The sequence below is a fragment of the Pithys albifrons genome, chromosome 23 (genome assembly GCF_047495875.1).
Source record: "Pithys albifrons albifrons isolate INPA30051 chromosome 23, PitAlb_v1, whole genome shotgun sequence".
Taxonomy (NCBI): Eukaryota; Metazoa; Chordata; class Aves; order Passeriformes; family Thamnophilidae; genus Pithys; species Pithys albifrons.
This window is the reverse complement of record NC_092480.1, coordinates 2,487,848-2,506,044: the sequence shown is the minus strand read 5'-3', so window position 1 is coordinate 2,506,044 and position 18,197 is coordinate 2,487,848. Positions and strand designations below refer to the sequence as shown.

General features: G+C 51.8%; 1 protein-coding gene across 2 annotated transcripts in view; it reads right to left on the bottom strand.

The window, feature by feature from the left end:
• DSCAML1 (DS cell adhesion molecule like 1) overlaps positions 1-18,197 on the bottom strand; it is a 99,917-nt gene that overhangs the window by 72,175 nt on the left and 9,545 nt on the right. For both annotated transcript variants that reach the window (XM_071576252.1, XM_071576253.1), the window contains exon 3: positions 16,327-16,473. In XM_071576252.1, the coding sequence (XP_071432353.1) occupies positions 16,327-16,473 (147 nt within the window). The remainder of the gene's footprint in view (positions 1-16,326; positions 16,474-18,197) is intronic.

The window sequence follows — 18,197 nt, the reverse complement described above, 5'->3', positions numbered from 1 at the left end:
CACAGTTCTGTTTTATACAGCCTGTTTACTGTGCTCATATCTCATCCTGCAGATTCATCTCAGATCTCTGCTAAAGTGCATCCCCAGCTTGCAAAGATGCCTCTGCCTACCATAAAACTCTTACACTGAAATTTCAGATTAATTAAAAGCTGTAAATTGCAAAGCCAGATGTGATAACTCATATCTTCACCCTTCCCCCTCAAAAAACACCCCAAAACAAACAAAAAAAATGAACCCACAAAAAACCCACACAAAACAACAACAAAAAAGAAAAACCCACAAACAAAACCCCTTTTGGTTTATAGCATGGCCTGTGCCCTAAGATGCTGAGTTCAGCCCTGTGCCACGTCACTCCATCCTCACGTCCACCCAGCCAGTGCTCGTGAGCAGAGCACCCGCTGCCATTGAGGGCCCCAAGAGGCACCTCTCCCATGGCAGAGAGTTACACACAAACCCCAGGGGTGTTCCCACCTTTCCCAGTAACACCACCTGCCAGGCCAGTGACGATGCTGCTGCTGCTGCTGCTCAGAGCCCGCCGCTCACACACGCTCCATGTCCATCATGCAGGGAGATGCGATGCTGCCAAGGGCACTCTGCCAAAGGTGCCCTGTCCCCCGGGCAGGAAGGCAGCCCTGCAGCCACCCAAATTCATCTGACCCATCTCTGCTGTCCCTGAGAGCCGGGGCCACGCCGGCGGGAGCGGGTCTCGCCCCACTGCCCACGCAGCTGCAGCAGCACGGAAAGGGGACAGACGGGACCCCCCCAGGGCCGGGGACGCTGCTCCTCGTGCCCAAGGACATTCACGCAGCCGTGACCACCATCTGCTCACTGGCAGCACAAGCCAGCCCGGGCTCCAGCGCAACGGCATCGCCTTAACACAGGCACGGGGGTCACCCACTGCTCCCTGCCTCCCCAGTCCTGTTCCAAACACCACCTTCCTGGCACTCCACTAACCCTCCTAAGCCCACCCTGCCAGGGGGAAGAGGGGTTGTGCAGTACCTCCAGTTCCTCCCAGTTTCCAGCTGCCCACAGCTCTCCCCCAGATGCAGTGCCCAGTTTGACTGGTGCTCCCTCCCGCTGCCCTCGTCCCATCACTCTCCACAGCACTCACAGGAGAGGGACAGGCAGCAACATCCCTCCATTCCTGAGCTCCCACTCACTGCAGATCTCTTAATGCATTTCTTGGCCAAGGGTGAGGAGATTAAACACTCTGTAGAAGGCGAGCTGACACAAGCTGACAGACCTGAATCTTCTGCACATGCATAAGTGCCAGTCCTCATCACAAGGATGCTCATTTGCCAGCCTCATACCTATCACTTGGGCTGGGAGTCAATCTAAATAAAGCAAATTCACTTGTTCTGATGGGGAGAGGGAGTTGCTGGGCTGTCATAAGGTTGAACTCAGTTGGCATCATTCTAAAGTGGAAGGTGCTGCAGGAACAGAAAACACAGGATTTCCAGCCTCCAAGGAGCAAGAGGAAGAGAGTTTTGCTTTGCTTGAAAGCAGCCAAGCCAGGAGACAGGAGTCAGCCCCAGGCCCATGGCTGTGAGGAGCTGCACTGTGGAGTCACAGAACCACAGAATCATTTAGGCTGGAAAAGATCTCCAAGATCATCAAGTCCAACCTCTGACTGATCACCACCTTGTCAACCAGACCAACGCATTGAGGGCCATGTCCAGCCATTTCTTGAACACCTGCAGAGATGGGGACTCCACCACCTCCCTGGGCAGCCAACTCCAATTCCTGCCCACCCTTTCCATGAAGTTCTCCCTGATTTCCAGCCTTTGTCTCCCCTGGTGCAGCTTGAGGCCATGTCCTCCCATCCTGTTGCTGGTTGCCTGGGAGAACAGGCTGACTGTCACCTGGCTACAACCTCCTGTCAGATGTTAAGTGCCAGTCCCTTCTTCCAGGGGTGGGAGAGATCCCAGAAACCCCACAGGAACGTAGATTTCTCCCTCAGCAGGGAGGACCACCTTGTGCTGCTGCCTGCTGGGGCCCAATCTTGTGCATCCCATGCTATCCATGGGCCAGAGGTGAGACTGGAGCAAAGTCTGACACATGGCTGGCTCCTCCTGCCCACTGGAGCGAGTCCTGCCAGGACACCAAATTTCACCTTATTCAACTCCCATACAGAGTCCAGACACCCCACAGAATTCAAGAAGGTTTGGGCTGGAAGGGACCTTAAAAACCGTCTTGTTCCACTCTCTGCCATAGGCAGGGACATCTTCCACTAGACCAGGTTGCTCCAAGCTCCATCCAACCCAGCCCTGAACACTTCCAGGGGCAGAGCATCCTCAACTTCTATCCCTCTCCTTCCCCCCTACCTCTCAGTGCTTGGCTGCAAGGATTAAGATTCATTTCCAATGAAGTTTTCATTATTTTCTGCTCTTCTTTATTCCCCAACTCATTTGCATTACAAAAAAATTAAACAAAAGCTGCTTTTTTGAATCTCCACTCATTACTCCCATTACATTTGTTAACATCATTATCTTCAGCTGAAGATGGCAACTATTATCAAATGTTGCAGAGCTGCTGCAGACCTCTTGCTATATTACTCTGGAAAATTGCTTTAATGCTTATGCTTTTAGTGGTTTGAAAAAAACAGCTATAGCATTAGAAGTCATAAAGAAGATAAAAAAGTGCATCATTCGATAATATGTGCGTTTTCCCCCTTTACACTGAAATATAAATACACAGTGGTAATGCAGGGTGCAAAAGCTTTTCCTCCTGCAAACTGATCCACCACAGACCCTCTGATCTGACCCTCAGACTCACCGTCTCTCTCTCCAACACTTTCCTTCAAGAAGAAGTGCTATAATGAAAGCTGGGATCAAAAGGAAAACATGCCAAAGATGACACAGTTCAGTTTCTCCAGCTTATGGAAAAATATTTCTGAAAGAGGAGAGACAGTGCTAAGGGCTCAGGGCATGGGTGCTGAATCCCTGGATTTATGAGGGAAGGAAAGACCTGAGAGATTGAGCAGCAGAGGGAGCAGGGCAGGCTGAGGTGGCCCTGGCAGAGGGAAGATGGTGAAGAGGAGTCTGTCACCCTCTTCTGAAGACACAGGTGCTGCTGCTGCTGCCATGGGGAGCAGTGGAACAGCCCAGGGATCCCTGGTGGGGAGGTGGAAGTGCAATAGAAAGAGGGTGGGAGTGAAGGCTTTGCTGTAAAACATGGGAACTGCTCACGCATCCCAGTGCAAAGAGATGTTAAACTGAGAGGGCACAGGGAGCGGTGCAGAGACCAGGTGTAAGAAATAGGGGAAAACAGAAGCTGGGCCAGGACCGTGCTGCCTCTCACCCGAGCCATGATGTGGCAGCTCAGCTCAGCTCAGCAGCTGGGACTGTGCACACAAATCCCACTCCACCACGGACAGAGCTGATTTACGGAGGCTGCATGAGAGGTCAGATCTCAATAGGCTTTCATCGATCAGTTAATTAAACTGAGGCAAAACAAACATAATGAACGTCAAAATTTACAGCCTCTGCCACGGGTTCAGGTGCAGCTGGAGCCCAACACACCCATCTTCTCTCCTAACAAGGCTGGACAGGCTGGGCTTGTGAGGGAGACCCGGGTACCTCCCTGGAGCAGGATGTGCAGGGACTGCACTCCTACCTGCAGCACAAATAATACTGCCAGTAGCAGCAAACTGCCAAAACTGAGGCAGCACAGAGGTGCTAAAACCTGCCAGAAAAGAGCCAAAACTGTGTCTCTCCCCAGACAGAGGGCCCAGCACGCTCAGGGAGCAGCACGTGAAGCGTGACACCAAAATGACCTGCTTTAACCATGCACGAATGCAAAACTCACACAGGGCTGTGCTGTAAGTTCACGCTTGGTCACACAGCCCACGAGACCCACACAAAGAGATTTAAATTATCACTGTGTTTTCCGTCAGGCTTTTGGTGTTGATTTAAGCTGCCCAAACAAATAATTATGGTCTTATCTCCATCACGCAGCAGCATTAGCCACAATTCATCATTTTTAGCTTGTTTCAGACATTGTGTATTTATGGATAGATAAAGAAGAAATTCAGCCATTCACATTTCCCAGGACCTGGCATTGCTAGATGCCAACACAGTGCAGACAGGCATTTGGTTAAATCTGCTCTCAACTAGAACAAAAATATTATCTCCAAAGAGCTCTTCTCTGCAGGAAAGAGAGACACGTGTGTTTTTTTAACAGCTTCTGGAAATGAGACGATCATATCTGCAGAGCTGAGGTGTGGAAATGATGCTCAACAGAGGCACTCATAGATATGGTCTATATTTCTGGGCCACAGACCTCAGCTCCTTCCCTTCCCCAACCTTCAGGCAGGAGATTCCCCCACCAAATTTCCAGTAGGTGTAATGCAGCAAACTGGAGCTGGTGTCCTCAGCAGCCAGAGCTCTGGAGGAGCCGCGTGGCTGTGCTGGACAGCAGGGAGGAATCCTGAAACAGGCACTACAAAACCTGGCCCACCACCAGGCTCACCCTGGGAGCCAGGACGGAGTTAACTATAACTCACATGCAATCCCTAGATAAGACACGACAGGTTATGCCAGAGCTCTGCCAAGAAAGATCAGGGAGATGATTATGAAGTTAATTCTTGACACCATCGGGCGCGTGTTGTACATCTATTGTATGCAATAGCCATAGCTCTTGTTTAAACAACGGGACGTGCCAGGATGTCGGATCGATTATACAATAGCCAAGCACGAGGAGCAGCACTAAGTACGTGGAAGTCGGCCAAGAGGCAGAGGGAGCTCACCTGGGGAAGCCAACAATCACCTCCCTGCAAGGAGCCGCATGTCTCACACCCCAGCCAGCAGCAGAAAGTAGGAACCAGGCTGGGCATCCACCAGCCAGGCACCTGCCACTCAGGTGATCACCAGCCCTCGCCCAGGGCCTGCTTCCTAAGTCCTGCTTCTTATGAACACTCCTGCCTTTGCATAGCTTTACAACTGGGATATGTATGAGCGTGAAAACAAGATGTAGAAACATTAACGCTTCCAACGTGCTGAGGAGGCGTTTGCGAAACCGCAGCGTTAAGTGACACTGCCATGCCAGGCACCCGTCACCACCGGGCTCACAGTGCAGCCCTGCACACAGAGCACACGAGCTGCCAGTCAAAGGGACACTAAATGACACCAGAGGAGTGTCTCCAGTGGTGGCACCAGCTTCTGCCGCCTGCAGCATCCTGTTTCTCCCCGATGCAAATGAGATGTGGTTTGCAGGGAGAAGCAGCTACAAGCAATCAGTCAGTGTCTGGTGAATGCAGGAGCGATGACCAGCATGGAGTTTTCACTTCAGACATGATCAAAACACCCCAGCAATGGGGTAACACAGACCCTGTCCTTCCCCTTGACCAACACACAGAAGGTCTTGGTGTCTTCATGGGCATTTCTTCCCAGAGCTGTGAGAGCATTGACAGCCCTCCACAGTGCCCAGTGCCAAGCACCAGGCTGGCTTGGGCAAGAGAAACCACTTCTGCACAAGCCCAGGCTGAGTTTGCCTGCAAGGGGTACCCCTCACTGGGGATGTCCAGCATGGAGGGAAAAGTGGGCACAGAGAGGCTGGGGATGTGCAACAGCACCCAAACGAGACACAGCTGCTTGTGACATGCTCAGCCACAACAATTTATAGTTTTAAAGCTGCTTTTGGTGGAAAGACCCAGAACAGGCAACGCAGGCTCTGGAAAGGAATATTAAACACTGCAGAAATGAAAGGTATTGCTCAAGAGAAAACATAACAAGGCTCAAACCCAGTGTGGTGCAGCCTTCAGATGAAATGGAGATGAGCTGTGAATGAATTGCTCCCTCTTAAGGGAATTTCTGGCTTTTTAAGAAGCACACCCGTCCTTCCTGGCCTCGCCAAAGGGTGAGGGTGGGATGCAGTCCAGGGATGCTCTCAGGGCTGGAGCAGAAGCTCTCTGTCTGACCATGCCATGGAATACAGCTCCCATTTGGGCCCTGCCATCGTGTCCATCACTGGGAGAGCCAGCTGGGCACCCACCCCACCCCAGGGAGGGTCCATATGCAAAAAAACAGAGAAGAGGGGAAGTTTAGGTTGGGTATCAGAAAAAGGTTCTTTCCCCAGAGGGTGGTGGGCACTGACCAGACTCCCCAGGGCAGTGGGCACAGCCCCAAGGCTGCCAGAGCTCCAGGAGGGTTTGGACAATGCTCTCAGGGACAGGGTGGTATTGTTGGGGTGTCCTGTGCAGGATCAGTGGTTGGACTGGATGATCCTTGTGGGGCCATTTCAACTCAGGATATTCTGTGATTCCATGACCCCCCACCTATGCCCTATCCCTGCACAGGCTCCTGCCATAGCCCCAGCCTTTCCACATGCCCTAGTTCCCAGTGCCATGTGGTTATACGAGAATCTCAGTTTCCAGTTAAAAATAACACCAGTTTCTAGCCCTCAAAGGTGCAGAAAAACGTGACCTCTAAAAATCCTGAAACTGAAAGGCAAAGCAAATGAGTCCCAAATTTGTCTACGCTATAAACGTCAATTTCTTTTTGAAAGAAATGAATGTTTTTGATGAATGTTTTCTTGAATGCCTGCTTTTGGCAGTGCTGCCATCTGTGAAAAATCTCTGCCACGCTCGCTATTAAGATTTCATTTCCAAGAAGAGCTCATAGCTGCTTTAATAAATGGTTAAAAGATTGTCTGGAGTCCAAAGGGCCAGCAGCTTGTTTACCACAAGTGGCTTCTGTCACCAAGTAAAGCACCTTTGACTGATAAGCTTAGAGCTCGCCAGACCACATGCAGCTTCCTTGCAGCCCTCTAACAAGCGACACTTTCAGAAACACTTTAGCTATGTTGGGCACTTAGGAACCTAATCCCTATCGACTCTGAATGAGATTTATAGCCCTGAATGGCCAGCTCGCTTGTGAGAGGTCCCTGGGTCATGATGAGCCTTGCAGAGGTTTCACCCAGCAGCCCCCCATCATGTATTGGCATTTTAACACCATTCATCAACAAAAATCACAAACCCTCACCGAGGTGAGGCCCCAGCTGAGACCTCAGTGGGGGCTCTGGGCTCTGCAGCAGCAGCCAAAATCCTTCAGGAGGGGCTGAGGACACATCCAACAGCACCAGCCTGGGCTGTGCCCACCAGCCTGGCACTGGGGAGCCCCTGCAGACAGTGCTGAGGTGGCACAGAGCAGCCTACCCTGCTTTAAGGCTGCAAGCCCCATGGTCTAACATGCATCCATGTCACAGCAGGGATGGCAAAGGGCAGTGATCCGAGGAGCCTTCCTTCAGCATGTCAGCACCAAGGCTTATGAAATGGAGTCCTGAAATGGCTGGTGTATTTGTAGATCCTGTGCGTGACTGAATCAAGAGGAACAATAAGATCTTTTTCCAGATTCGGCAAACATCAGTATAATAAAAAAAATTAATTATATGCTTGAACACATGCACCAGTGCAATGCCCTGTATTTTCTCCTAATTGTTCTCCAAGCCTTACAGAGTCACATTTAAATAAAAATGAAGCAGTTATTTAAACCGCAATTAAAGACAGAGCAATTTATTTTTAAACTTGGACTTATCAGTAGAGCAGGAGAGGAGGAAGGGGGGCTGCCCTGGGACCCCCAACGCCACTGGAGCCACAGTACCAGGTTCTCCATGAATGAAGGTGAAGGCACAGAGCACACACTTCCACCAGTCCCTCCAAGGAGTGCAGGTTGCATCCCATTCCATGCCCCAATCCACAGCTGCTCCTCCCTGGCACAGACCACAGCAACCTCCAAGCCCCCTGCCCCAATCCAGACACCCTGGTGCTGCTACAAGAAGAAAGAGGATTTGGGTTGTAAGCATCCAGGAAGGTTTATCCCTCATTCCACAGCTGGGATCAGCTCCTCTCCAGTCAGTGGGCAGACTTGGAGCATGCCAGGGCCAGGCAGTGCGGATGCACTGGGAGGCATCTGCACCACTGGGCTCATTTTTCTTGCAACCAGGTGCCCATCACTACAACCCCAGGTTCTCCCTGCAAAATCCACCCCTGGGAAAGCCCACTCAGGGAACTCAGCCCTGCCTGCCCCTGCAAGTTGACCACCAGACAGCGTCCCACACCCGGAGCAAGGAGCATCCTCAACAGAAAGAGGCTGCTGGGAGGGGGCTGGGCAGGGAGGAAGAGCAGCAACCACAACAAAAACCCATCCTCTCTTTTCATAAGACAGCAGAATTTATCAGCCTGCAGCCCTTCACATCTGTCTCCTCATACAAAATGAAAGAGGCTTTGAAAAACAGAGGAGATGAAATAAAGCCGTCTGTGTGAGGAAGCTGGCATCTCTGCCACTGTCACTGTCACCATGGCAGGAATAATGACCGGGATTGTTCCTGCATCTGTGGATGTGCGCGGGCGCACGGGGAGGAGGGGAGGGAGACGCTCACCCGCACCACCACCATCACCCTCCCTGTCCACAGACACCCCAACCCTGCTCTGCCCACTTGGGACACACTGGACACGCACATCCCACCCTCCCAGTGGACACGGCAGTGGTGGTGGCACAAAGATGTGATGACACACTCTCCCTCTACAGCCCAGCATGGGCCCCAGAGGCAGGTGGCTCAAGCTCACAAAAACATGTGGTTTGAGAAGAGGTTTGACCTGTACAGCTCTCACATCACTTGGCTTTGCTGTAGCAATTACTGCTGGGTAGGCAACAGTCCTTGGGGAGACCCTGGGGGAGTAGGACAGGAGCCAGCAACGTCTCCACTCCATTAGGTGACATTTAAATAGAGGCATAAAAGGAGAAAGATTGGGGTTGGTGGAGAAACTGAACATGCCAGCAAACCCATTTCTCAGAGCTGGCTTCAGCATTTTCTTGGGATGATTCTGGGAGCTGTCCTGTGCAGGGCCAGGAGCCGAGCCTTGGTGGGTCCCTTCCAAATCTATGATTCTATCCTATTCTGTAATTTTTGAAGGGATTTTGGTGCATTCCAAGCCCACCAGGCTGGTAGCATCCTGCAGAGTGCTCCAGGCAGAGAGGTGGCCCTCAAGGCAAGGTGTTCCATGGCTAAGCATGAATTGCACCCCTGTACAAAGCCCCCTGAGCTCCAGCTGGGCTGCAGCCCTGCTCTAAACATCCACACCATCCCACCCAGCACATGGAGTGGGGATCACAGCCTTTAGCTTGAGCTGCTCCAGTGCCTTACAGAAACTCACCCCCCAGAGGTGACCTCTGCCAGCAGGAAGGTCTTTAAAATGCACAAAAGCATTAGAATTTAGCAAGTGCCTTCTGAACATGGAGACAAAACCACTATCCTTGTAATTCAGTGCAGACCTGGATCCTCCAGACTCGGTACTGTGGGCAGGAAGGAACAGTGGTGGGTTCAACAAGGTGCAGCAGGCACATGTAGCACCAGGATTCATTATATAGCTCAGCTCCACTTCAAGCTGTGCCCTGCAACCTCCTCTGAGGGCTGTGCTCAGCAGAGAATCCTCTCACAAGGATCCATGGACCACAGCCCAGGGGGTCTCTGAGCTCCCCCAGGGAAGCCCAGACACCTTGTAAGGGCAGGAACACCACAGGAGGTTAATCAGGCTCTGGCTGCACCTCCAACCCCCTCCTGCGGGGTGCTGCAGGGGACCTCCCTCTTTTCCCAACCTCTTTGACATTTCCTGCAAAACCTCAGTGACCAATTCAGAGCATGATTGGAAGGATGTTTCCTTTTGGCTGTCACCAGCAGACTCTTTCTTCTTGCATCTCCTCCAACTGATTTCTTTCTCCTCCTCCTGCTCTCTGCAGTCCAGGAAGAGATTTACAGCCCACCTGCCTCCCATGGGATCTCCAAACCCTCAGTCATCCCCTACCAAAAATTCACACTTAAGGTGCACCAAGGAATGGCAGCTCCGGGAATGTCCATTTAATGCCTTGGAGCTTCCCATGCCACACACTTGACTAGTGCTCTGTCATGCCCCAGGGCTTGGAGCAGGGGCAAGGGCATGGTGGGGAAAAAGGATGCCAAGTGTGAAATCAGCAGCCCCTTTGCTTCTCCAAACCCCTCCGCATCCAGTGAGGCACTGGCACATCCCTGGAAGTATCCAAGGCCAGGCTGGACGGGGCTTGGAGCAAACTGGGATTGTGGAAGGTGTCCCTGCCCATGGCAGGGAGTGGAATGGATGATTTTTAAGGTCTCTTCCAAGCCACTCCATGATTCCTTGCTCTGCTCTCAGCCATAGTTCTCCTTTCCTACAGAAGCAGCCACAGTGCAGCAAAAGCTGCCAACAGCTTTGGTTCAGGACAGCCTGAGCTCAGAGTCAGCAAACCTCCATCTGAGCCCTGCCACAATGGGCTACAAGGCTGGGAGAGCCTGCAAAGCCAAGGCACCAGGAGCACGTGGTGACACAGGGAGCAGGGTGGCCACCTCAGCTGCTCAGGGGCACCTGCAGTGCTGGGGCTGTTCACAGAATCCTGTTTACTTGTTGTGGTCCCTCCGTGTGCTGTGTGTGTGTGTGTGAGAGAGAGAGAGAGTGATTGTCTCCAACGTGACTCTGCATTATCAGGGCTATAATGAGTCCTTGTTAAAGTGGATTTGATGGAATAATTATATTCCAAAAAAACCTGCAGGAAAGCGCTCTCCCCTCTTAAAGGGCAGGATCATCAAACGTTCTCGCCACATTATTTGCAGTCACACCTTCTGCTGCATCTGCTCCTTTTAAAATCTCTAACTCCAATCTGATCTGAATATATAAATCTGAATTATCACAGCAAAAGGAGATGTGCTCACACCTTTTTTTATCTGTTGCCATGGCGATTAGATAAAATTCACGCCAAGTCTCTGGGGAAGGATGAAATGATTTCAGACAGAATCTCACCCCACTTGGTGAGAATAACGCCTGGAGCTACTTCCCTCTGTAACAGGTCTGGGCACATGTCGAAGCCAGAGAAGGTGGCAAGGAGTGGGGGACAAGCCAGGACACCTTTAGAAGATCTTGAGGTCGACAGGGGAAAAGGTTCTGCAGCACCCCCAGACAGGGTAGGACAGGACAATGCTCGCCCTGATCACATCAGGCAGCTCCAGGCTGTGAGTCAGCCCGTCCCAGGCAGGAGTGACAAAATCCTCTTGAAAAGGCCAACTCCTGGCCAGCCTTTTGCCCAATGGTCACAGCATCTCTCCTGCAGCTACCTGTGTGGATTGCACATGCTGGGAGGGAGCAGGGCAGGCAGTGGCAGCCTGGGCTGCCTCCTCTCCATGGGAAGCAGCAGGTCACAGCCACCAGCCCTGTGCTCAGCCACAGGGGACAGCAGGGACAGGGCAGCAGGGTGGCCTCGTGCCCACCACACTCAGACCTGCTGCTTTAAACCAGCTGGGTTATCCTGCATTCAGGCCAAACCAAACCAAAACATCAACAGCTGGACACGACCCTCAGAAACTTCTCTCTGTCTCCAAACCTCTCCATGATGACAAACACATAAACAAGGGCAGCCTTTCGCCTCACCGTGTTTATTCTGCCTTAGCTTCCAGCTTTTCTCCAGGAACAGGAGACTTATGTCCTCCAGAATAAGCCTATTGACACAAGGACAATGCTGAATTATCCAGGTCCTGGCTCTTCTGACCCTTGGATCATCCCTCTGTGCCCTGTGGCACGCAGCACCCGGCTGGGAGGGAACGCTGTGCCCATAAATCCAGCCTCATGCCTCATCTCATGCCTCATCCACATCCTGGGATGGATTGCAGTGGAATTTGTGTGTGGTTCCAGTTTTGCTATTTCAGAAAAGAACCCAAAACAGTGTTGGGTGCAGCAGAGGAGAGCAAACATTTTGGGGGGATTGGCCACACAGGAAGCTGCTGCACTTTTATTGCCCACAACACTAAACAGCTGCTGAGATGAGTTTAAGAACCCCATAACCAGCCTTGGGAACATCAGAGGATGGGGCAGAAAGGGCTATGCAGGTCAAACAAAGCTCATATCTGAAGCACCACAACAGATTAGCTCAGATATTTTGGAAACTCCTGAAAGGCTCAGCCCATAACATACATAAAAACACATTGAAAACTTCACAGAACTCTTTTTTTTTTTCAGCTCCATCCTTCTGGCAAGCTTTACGTTTTGCTTTCCAGAGAAAAGGCTTTGTGGATAACCAATGACTAAGTACATCCTCGTCTCAGCAGCCCTCAGAGGATTTGTATGAGGCTGGTGACAAAGGCAGCACCCTCAGAGAAGTAGCACCTTGAGGAGGGCTGTATTTAGATTTTTCCAACACAGCCTATCAAGTACATGACACTGAAGCAGCAAATAAGAGCTCAGCTCTGGCTTTTCCAGGCCAGTAATGCTCACTGTCTCCAAATCCCACTGCCCTTGCCAGTCCCAGTGCCATCAGGCTGGGCAGGGTGGATGCCAAGCACTGTCAGCTTTCCCTCGAGCTGACACAATGTTGTCACACCTGAGAGCATCACAATTTGCTCTCCAGGGACACCACAGAGCCATCCAACAAGGTTAGACCCATGCACTGCAGTGACACCCACTCCCCTCCCCAGGTGAGAACACAACACCCTGGAGGCAAAACCCACCCCCCTGTTGGGATGTGCCAGTGCAGATGTGAACCCACAGCCAAAGGATCGGAGCCCAGTGACACCACATACCCATCCCCAGGGCTGTTCTTCCTGTGGGCACAGCCTGGATGGGTCACACATTTGTGTCGAGCAAGGCAAACCTGGACACACTGACACCCCTGATTCAGATGGGGAATGGCTTCAGTGCAAGTGCACAGGCATGTGTGTCCTCACAGGGTTGCAAAAGCCAAGCAATGCTCAAATGAACACATTGCAACAACAAAGAATGATCTGAAATTGCCCCAAAATTCCACCTTTTAGTGACTCAAGTAGCTCCTTGTATTTATTTTGTACCCTGTAGCTGGACACGCACCCCAGGAGTGCACACATTAGTGGGATCCACATGTAGTAATAATAAAATAATACAATAAAAGCTGTTTACAATGTTGAGTTCTCCAACTGGCTTGTAGCAGGATTTTCTTTTTCTTTTTCCCCATGGAAAAGGGTGAGGGGTGTGTAAAACACTGGTGTGCTCCCATCCCTCCCCTCAAACACACATCAAGATTCAGCAGTAGCAGCCCAGTTTGAAATTCCAGCCCATGTGTGGGGCATGATTCTCTCCCCAGCCCCTCTCCAGCAATCCCTGCTGCTGCCCTCCCATCCACACCCACCCACACAAAGCACCAGAGAGTCCTGCTAGTGGGGCTGTGTCTGCAGCAAGGCTGGGAACGCCAGGCAAGATTGATTCTGATGTGAGCACCAGCAAAGCAAATGGGTTTTTGAAAACCCTGTAATTTCTCTGCAACCCCTGACTTCACTAAACACACAGCTTTCGACGACAGCACGGTCAGGTGGGCTCTAAACAAAAATGAGCTGCACTAATGATGATTTATGTGCGAGATAACCTGCCATAAAGAATTTATCTTTGATTTCGGGGTATGTTACGGTGTTGCCAAGTTAACCAAATAGCACAGCTCGCCAGCCAAACCCCGGTGAGGCAGGTGGCTCTTCAGTAGGGCTCTCAGCAGCGAGGCACCACCCAGGCCCTGCATCCACCAAATCCACACCAAACCCACATGAAAAGAGCAGCAGGGCTTGGCTGAAAAAAACACAGGAGGTTGGGCACCCTGTAATCACAATTAAGCAGAGACTTATCAAACACAGAATCACAGATTGGCTTGGGTTGGAAGGGATCTTAAAGCTTATACCATTCCACCCCTTGCCACAGGTGGGACACCTTCCACTAGACCAGGTTGCTCCAAGCCCTGTCCAACCTGGCCTTGGACACTTCCAGGGATGGGGCAGCCACAGTTTCTGTGGGCACCCTATGCCAGGGCCTCCCCACCCCCACAGGGAAGATTTTCTTTGTAGAATCCAAAAAAGCTCACAAAAGGTCACCCCAGCCATGTACAGAGCTGGAGGCTTGAGCTCACAAGAGCAGCAGCCCCAGGGGAAACACTTGCTGCCCCTACATCTGAGCTATGAATACTTTGGTTTGGTTGGGGAAAAGACTTTGACTGTAAAAAGAGTCACTTAAAAAGAGTGTTGTGCCACAGAGAAGTCTGGATGGAGATTTTCCCTGCTCTGTGCATCAGAACTGTTCCTCCCCTCCTGCATCTCGACTTGCTGGGAAGATGCCCAGCCTTCCACAGGGAGCACTAGAGCAAAGTTTCAGGGAAAGCACAGCTTGGCACACTGAAGTCAGGAAAGAACAGCACGTTACACAGCCAGCTGTGAGCACAGCTCAGGTGCACTGCTGACAGTCCTTCCACACACCTTTCCTCCTGCAGCAGAGGCTCACTGTGCAAAGGCATCACTGTGACTGACGGGGGCTGTGGGGCCTCAGCACCACATCCCAGCTCTCCTCACCCCCATTCCACTCCCTCCAAACAGCAGGGATCCCTCCTCCTCCCCACTCAGAACCAGGACAGAAGCAGAAGATCAGCAGAGGTCAGGAAAAGTGTGTATTTTTGGTAACAGCAAAGCCAGTTTTAGCTCTAACACACCAGCAACAAAAAAAATAAGCTTCAGGCAGATACTATATTTGTAATCTAACGGCACAACATGTTTGCTTGTGTTGACTCTGCACTGTAACACAATTTATATGTTCTGTCTTTAGGGTAATTATTGCTTTAGAATGTTAAAATCGTTCCACCCTAATTAAATCATCATATTAAAAAATCCACTGCCACAGCAAAGTTGGGAACAAGTCTGGTTAAGATCACACAAGTACACGGGTGCTCGGTTGGCAAAATCACTGCTGAGCCCACTGGCCACACAGGCACTGCTTGGCTCCATCCTGCAGAATCCTGAACCACCAACTTCCCAGGAAGTGCTGCCAGAGCCAGCCTGTCACTGACAAAACAACACCTCTGGTTGTCCTGCAAAAGGACCTCGCCTGAACACACAAGCCCACGTCAGGCAGAGCATCACCTGCATCACCCACGATCCACCAAGAGCATCACCCAAGCACCTCACTGCTCCACAAACTCCTCAGCCCCATCCACCACACAGAAATCCACCTCAGGTTCCCCCATCCACACAGGTACAGCCATTTCCTGGACAGAAAGGCTGGCAAGGCCAGTCTGCCCCCCTGCCAAAGGTAGGGAGCACCACTCCCTTTCACCTGCCTCTGAGTGCTCGAGTTATGCTGGGTCAGCACATTGGCTGACCCAGCCAGGAGGCACAGCCCACCAGCAAGAGCCACCACAGCCCTCTGGAGAACATGCCACCCCCTCTCCAGGTGAAGCACTTTGCTCCTTAAGCTCCTTAAAAGGAAGAAGGATCTGTGCCAGAGGGATTAGAGCAACCATCTCTCCTGTTTGGTCAGCACAGCCCCAGCGCTGCTCCCGGTGGCATCTGCTCCCTGTGGCAGCACCAAGACCCGCAGGAGCATTGGGACTTGCTGACCTGTGAGCAAATATCAAGCACAGAGCGCTCACTTTGGCCAAATCCTTTAATTCTCTCTGGATCCCCCGGGGAAAGCAGTATTGATTGCTTTACTACGAGCTTACACATGCCGCGCCGGGCAGCCAGCGCGGCCGTCAATAGCGGCTCCACGGAGGAGCCAAGAGGTCACCCCAGTACACAGGGATGTGGGGACAGCCCCACGCTGTGCCAGCACCTGCCCACAGCCCCCTCAGCACCTGTGCCAAGCCAGGCAGGAGTACCTGCCAGAAAATCATAGGGAATTACCCAGGGGCAAACCACCCTGAACTGCAAAGTCCCTGCATAAGACGAGGGGTTCTGTCCCCCCACAGCCCATTTCCCACAGATATAAGTCAGTACTGAGCAGGACACATCCTGGACTACAAGGTAGGAACAGGATAGGGAGGCAAAGCCACTTCCAGCATGGTGAAGAGGCACAAAACACCATTTTTACCAAGTTTCTTTCCCTGTGGCCAAAACAGTTGTGAAAACTCACAAGAGAAGATGAAATATTGACTTGTGCATCATCCTGACAACACAAACACCAGCCCTGGCTGCAGTAGTCAGGACATGGACAGCACAGGCAGGTGCTTGCTCTGTTGTCCAAGCCCAGGTGCCAGGTACCCAAAGTGCCAGGCAGAAACCAGGACAGGGCACACGTGCTGCCACACTGACACTGAGCCACCCGACCACGGCACCCAGGAGACCCTGAACACAACACACCTGCTCTGAACACAACACACCTGCTCACGCCAGCAGCATCTCCCAGTCTGGAGCTGCAAGATCACCAATAAAAGCCTCTGCTTGGGCAGCACAGGCACAGGCAATGAGCCAAAAACAGACCGTTCACGACAACGACTGTCACACATGGCAAAGCAAGTCAGATTTCCAAGAGAACAGGTGCTCCTCTCTTACCTGGGATGATAGAAACGGTGTCTTTCTCCCAGGATATAACGCTAACGTATTCCTGCACTGAGGAGGGGATGAGGCACTTGAAAACAGCCACGTTTCCACGCATCGACCTTTGGTCCTCCACCCGAACGGTGTACGGTTCCCTGAAAACTGTGGAGAAAAGCAGATGGTTGGTAGCATGACAGTGCTGGAGGAAAACACACTTCCTTTTGCTTTTATCCCACGTTTCCCAAACAAACCAACCCACCCAGATACACACTGCTTCCATCCCAAACACCTTCCAGGGAAGGAAGGGGCTCTCTGTTGGGGAATGGAGTGCTGTGCTCAGCATGCAGGGGGGTGTCTGGCACAGGTCCTCCTGCTGGGACCCTGCTACAGTCCCCAGCATCACCTGAACTTGCCAGATTCAGTGTAGGGACAAAGGGCATTTTGTAGCTGTAACATTCATTTCACCTCTGGATGCTGAAAATGCAGCCATGAGGCACCTGGGAGAGACAGAGAGCCTGGCACCCTGAAAATCCACCAAGGGAATACTGAGAGAAGCAGATGACAATTTTCCAAGCCATGCCACATGTCCCCACCATGTGCCCTATTCCTCAGGGAGATGCACATCCCTTTGACAGCTCCATGCTGCTCCCTGGACCAGCAACAAGGAACTCCCCACTGCCACAACATTCCAGAAGCACTCGCTGGGTGATGTGGATGCACCTCAGCCTCTTCAGCAAGTCAAAAAGATGTCACCAGCGTCAGTAACACATGCAGACACCAAAAACTCCTCAAGTTTAAGTACAAAAGGCAGTTGAGGGCAGGTGCCTCCTTCCGGTGACAATAATTGTGCCCTGCAGGACATGAGCACAATCATTACCATGAGAAATAAATGTTCACTTTGTCATCTAACAACACACTCCTGGGCCAGAACACAAGCAGCACAACAAACTCCTGAGCACCCCAAAAGGAAGGTGTTTTCCCTGAGTGGGAAGCTCCTGCTGGCATCACATCCCACGCCTCACACAGACAAGGCAGCAGTGAGAGGGTGACAGCATTTCCACCTTGATTTCCCAGGCTTTCAGGGCACCCGGCTCAGAGAGGAGGATCTGAGCCATGAGGGCACAGGGAGGAGCCGACACAGAAAGGGACTGCAGAGCCAAAGCAGATTATCCACCAAAAGCTTCCTTAATCACCTGGAGCAGAGGTTTATTCACAGGCTTTAAAGGCCAGCAGGGACCATGAGGAGAATTCTGCATGCACCCCACCAACCATGAGAACCTCAGCTTGGAGCAGACCCTGGGCATGGGCCCCCCATGCTTGCCCCTGCACCCCTGACCTCTGCCAGCCCCCACAGCCAGGGCCACAACCTTTTCCTGCCACAAGGAATAAACCCCACAAGGGTAACACCTGGCCACAACGAGCATACTTAAAACTTTCACCTGGCTGTAGAGATTTGCTCCATGTGCTTAACAACAGCTTTCCCACAGTTTCCAGAGACTTTTCTCCTCATATTTTCAATTTCAACTGCATTTTCTTGAATCACTTGCTTTCTACAGCTGTAACTGGCTTTTATGTGCTGCACTGCTGTTACAAAGCACTGGAGAGTGACTGAGATGTGGGATGGCCAGGAGGGAGCAGGGGCAGGGGAGTGTTTCCTAACCATTTCTAATACCATGAAGCCAGAGCAGCTCAAGCAGCTGGAGGCATTCTGGTGACCCTCAGAGCCATCCTGGTTGCTCTAAGAGCCCTCACTGAACATCCACATCTCCTGCTAATGTCACCTGCTAACAGGGACGGAGGCTGAGCTCCCAGCTGAAACTCTACTAACAGCAGGTGTGCATTCAGCCTAGGACTGAGTGATATGAAAGCCAGGACTCCCCCTCTGT